A 2,660-nucleotide genomic window follows, 5' to 3' on the forward strand; every position below is an offset into this window, starting at 1 on the left:
GTATGGTGTATGTGTGGTGTTGCTGGTGTACAAGTAGTGTGGATGGTGTGTATATGTGGTGTCCAAGTATACTGTGTATACAGGGTGATATGGTAATTTTGTGTGACTTGTGGACTGTGTACCACGCGTTCTTATCCTACCCAACAAGAAGAAATAAGGTAAAAGATTAAACTAGAAGTGAATAAAGAACAGTGGAGTCATGCAAAGTCAAGCTAATTACTAATTACTTGCAGAACTTGGAGGGGACAGACACAGACAGACTCACTTTATTTTAAGCCCTGACCAGAGACGACTATTTTTCATAACTTGATAAATCTCTTGCGTGTTTGAATTCTCTCTCTCTAGATCTCTGTCTCTCTCTCTCTCTCTCATTGAATATGGGAAGAGCTCCTTGCTGTGACAAGACCAAAGTGAAAAAAGGTGCATGGTCTCCTGAAGAAGATGCAACTCTCAAGAACTACCTTCACAAACATGGCACTGGTGGCAACTGGATAACCTTGCCTGCCAAAGCTCGTAATTATACTCTCTCTCTCTCTCTATATATATATACACACAGTATATATATATATATATATCATTCCTTGTTTCTACGCAACCTTCTAAATGAAGTGCTGTTATTAATTCTTTGTTCCCAAGGCCAATTTTCAGTAAATACTTGCCTAATTAATTTCAATAATTTTCAAATTCAAGCTGCTTAATTTTTATTTTTATTTTTTTTTCGAAAAGTTAATTGCTTTTGAAATAGAAAAAGTTGGGTGTGTGAGTTCCAAATAGAAGAAAACAAAAATTATGCTTACCTTTCAAAAAAAAAAAAAAAAAAAAAAAAAATTGATCACCACCATTATTTTGATCCATGTTCTACATATATGATGAGTTCTATATATTTAAACTTTGATTGGTTATATATATATATATTTGGGAGAAGATTTATTACTTACCCATTTTATAGTTTTTCACCTTCAGTTCTGTGTATTATATATTGCACTATGATTTAATTATCTACTTAGCTAGGGACCAGCTGTTCTTGGTTGTAAATGTTAATTCCAATCTGGTTTATTAATGGTTCAAAGTTGAATTATGCATTAAAACAAAAGTTTTAGACCGAATTTTAGTTTTATGGATTATTGATTCTATTCCACCCAATGTAACGTGTCCATTCATAATCTTTCTTTTAAGAATTCGATATCATTACACCACTTTATGAACCGACCGATTTGACCAATTTATAGTGATATTCAACCAAATTTGTTACACCGTGACAACAAACCATAATTCCACCATAAGCAATATTCTCATTTCACAGTTTAATTATTTTTCTATATTCATTAGTTCAGAGATAAATTTTTTTTTTTCGTTAAAAAAAAAAAATTTGACATGTTTCTTTGTATAAACAATACCATATGCTTAATAATTACTTTATTTATTGTGTTCACTCTCACCTTAAGTCCTGGCCTCTTTTGGTCACAGGCCTTAACCGTTGTGGGAAAAGTTGTCGCTTGAGATGGCTCAATTACCTTCGACCCGACATCAAACATGGAGATTTTACAGAAGAGGAAAACAACATTATTTGTGACCTCTACAATAAATTAGGCAGCAGGCAAGTTGATATATATATATATATATCATATATGTATATATACATACACATAAACATCACACTTACATATTTGTTTTAGTATTATAGTTTTATACTATTTTATAGTGAAAAAAGTATTCTTAACTAACTGACTTCACATTAGTGGTTTTGATCAGGTGGTCTGTCATAGCTTCTCAACTACCAGGAAGGACAGACAATGATGTGAAGAATCATTGGAACACCAAATTGAAGAAGAAACTGTTGGCTACCAAAATCAACCTAACAACCAACAACATGAACAACAATCCTACCACTCTTCATAAAAACCCGAAAATCGAAGCACACAGTCCAAGTTTTTCATCCATGTTAACTCAGATTTCTCCAATAATACCAGCCTATACTCAAAGCATTGATCATGACCCAATTGATCACTTCTTGCTGCCAGAACTCACCAAATTCTCCCAATTTAATGCAAGTGCAAAGGAGAGTGCTACGTACAGCATTTCGTCGTCGCAAGAAGAAGCTTCAAGCGTTTTGAATTCTTCTTCATTTCGTACGGATGATCACAATTTCGCGTCGCGGTCTGCAAATGGTTGTGAGGAAAATGATGGGTTTTCAATGGATTTCGGCACCGGATTTTCCTATGATCTGATCGATGGCATTTGGCCTCATGAAGAGATGTTAAGTGAAGTTGGAGTTGGAAGTTCTCATGCATGCCTTTAGTTTGGTGTATGCTGACATTAAACCATAAGGAATCAAAGAATTAACCAGTATTAACTTTAAGGGCTAGATGGATCTTTAGTTTTGTTAGATGATGAAAACATAGGTGCTTTAGTTGGGTTTGATCTTTGATCCTTTGGCTCTAATGATAGATTGATAAATGTAATGTAAATTATATTTAAGCTAGTTAAGAAAATATAAGGAGAAAAAAAAAAAAGAAAAAAAAAAGGTTACCAAGTACTACATTTTAGACTTGTTCCCCCTCACATGCAAAGGTTTTTTTTTTTTTCAATCAAAAATCGAGTGTGTGATCTTGTCTCGATTAATTTACAGAATTTGTGTAAAATGCTATAAATCGAGTAAA

General features: G+C 33.4%; 1 protein-coding gene across 1 annotated transcript; it reads left to right on the plus strand.

The window, feature by feature from the left end:
- The first annotated feature begins 377 nt into the window (after positions 1-377).
- Positions 378-2,299, plus strand: LOC132281427 (transcription factor MYB36-like). The gene is made up of 3 exons (XM_059783129.1): positions 378-513; positions 1,468-1,597; positions 1,753-2,299. The coding sequence occupies exons 1-3, from the start codon at positions 378-380 to the stop codon at positions 2,297-2,299; spliced, it is 813 nt and encodes a 270-aa protein (XP_059639112.1).
- The last annotated feature ends 361 nt before the right edge of the window (positions 2,300-2,660 follow it).

The sequence above is a fragment of the Cornus florida genome, unplaced genomic scaffold, assembly GCF_030987335.1.
Source record: "Cornus florida cultivar Cherokee Brave unplaced genomic scaffold, ASM3098733v1 CherokeeBrave_3.0.0_Hap2_Chr11, whole genome shotgun sequence".
In the NCBI taxonomy this organism is placed as follows: domain Eukaryota; kingdom Viridiplantae; phylum Streptophyta; class Magnoliopsida; order Cornales; family Cornaceae; genus Cornus; species Cornus florida.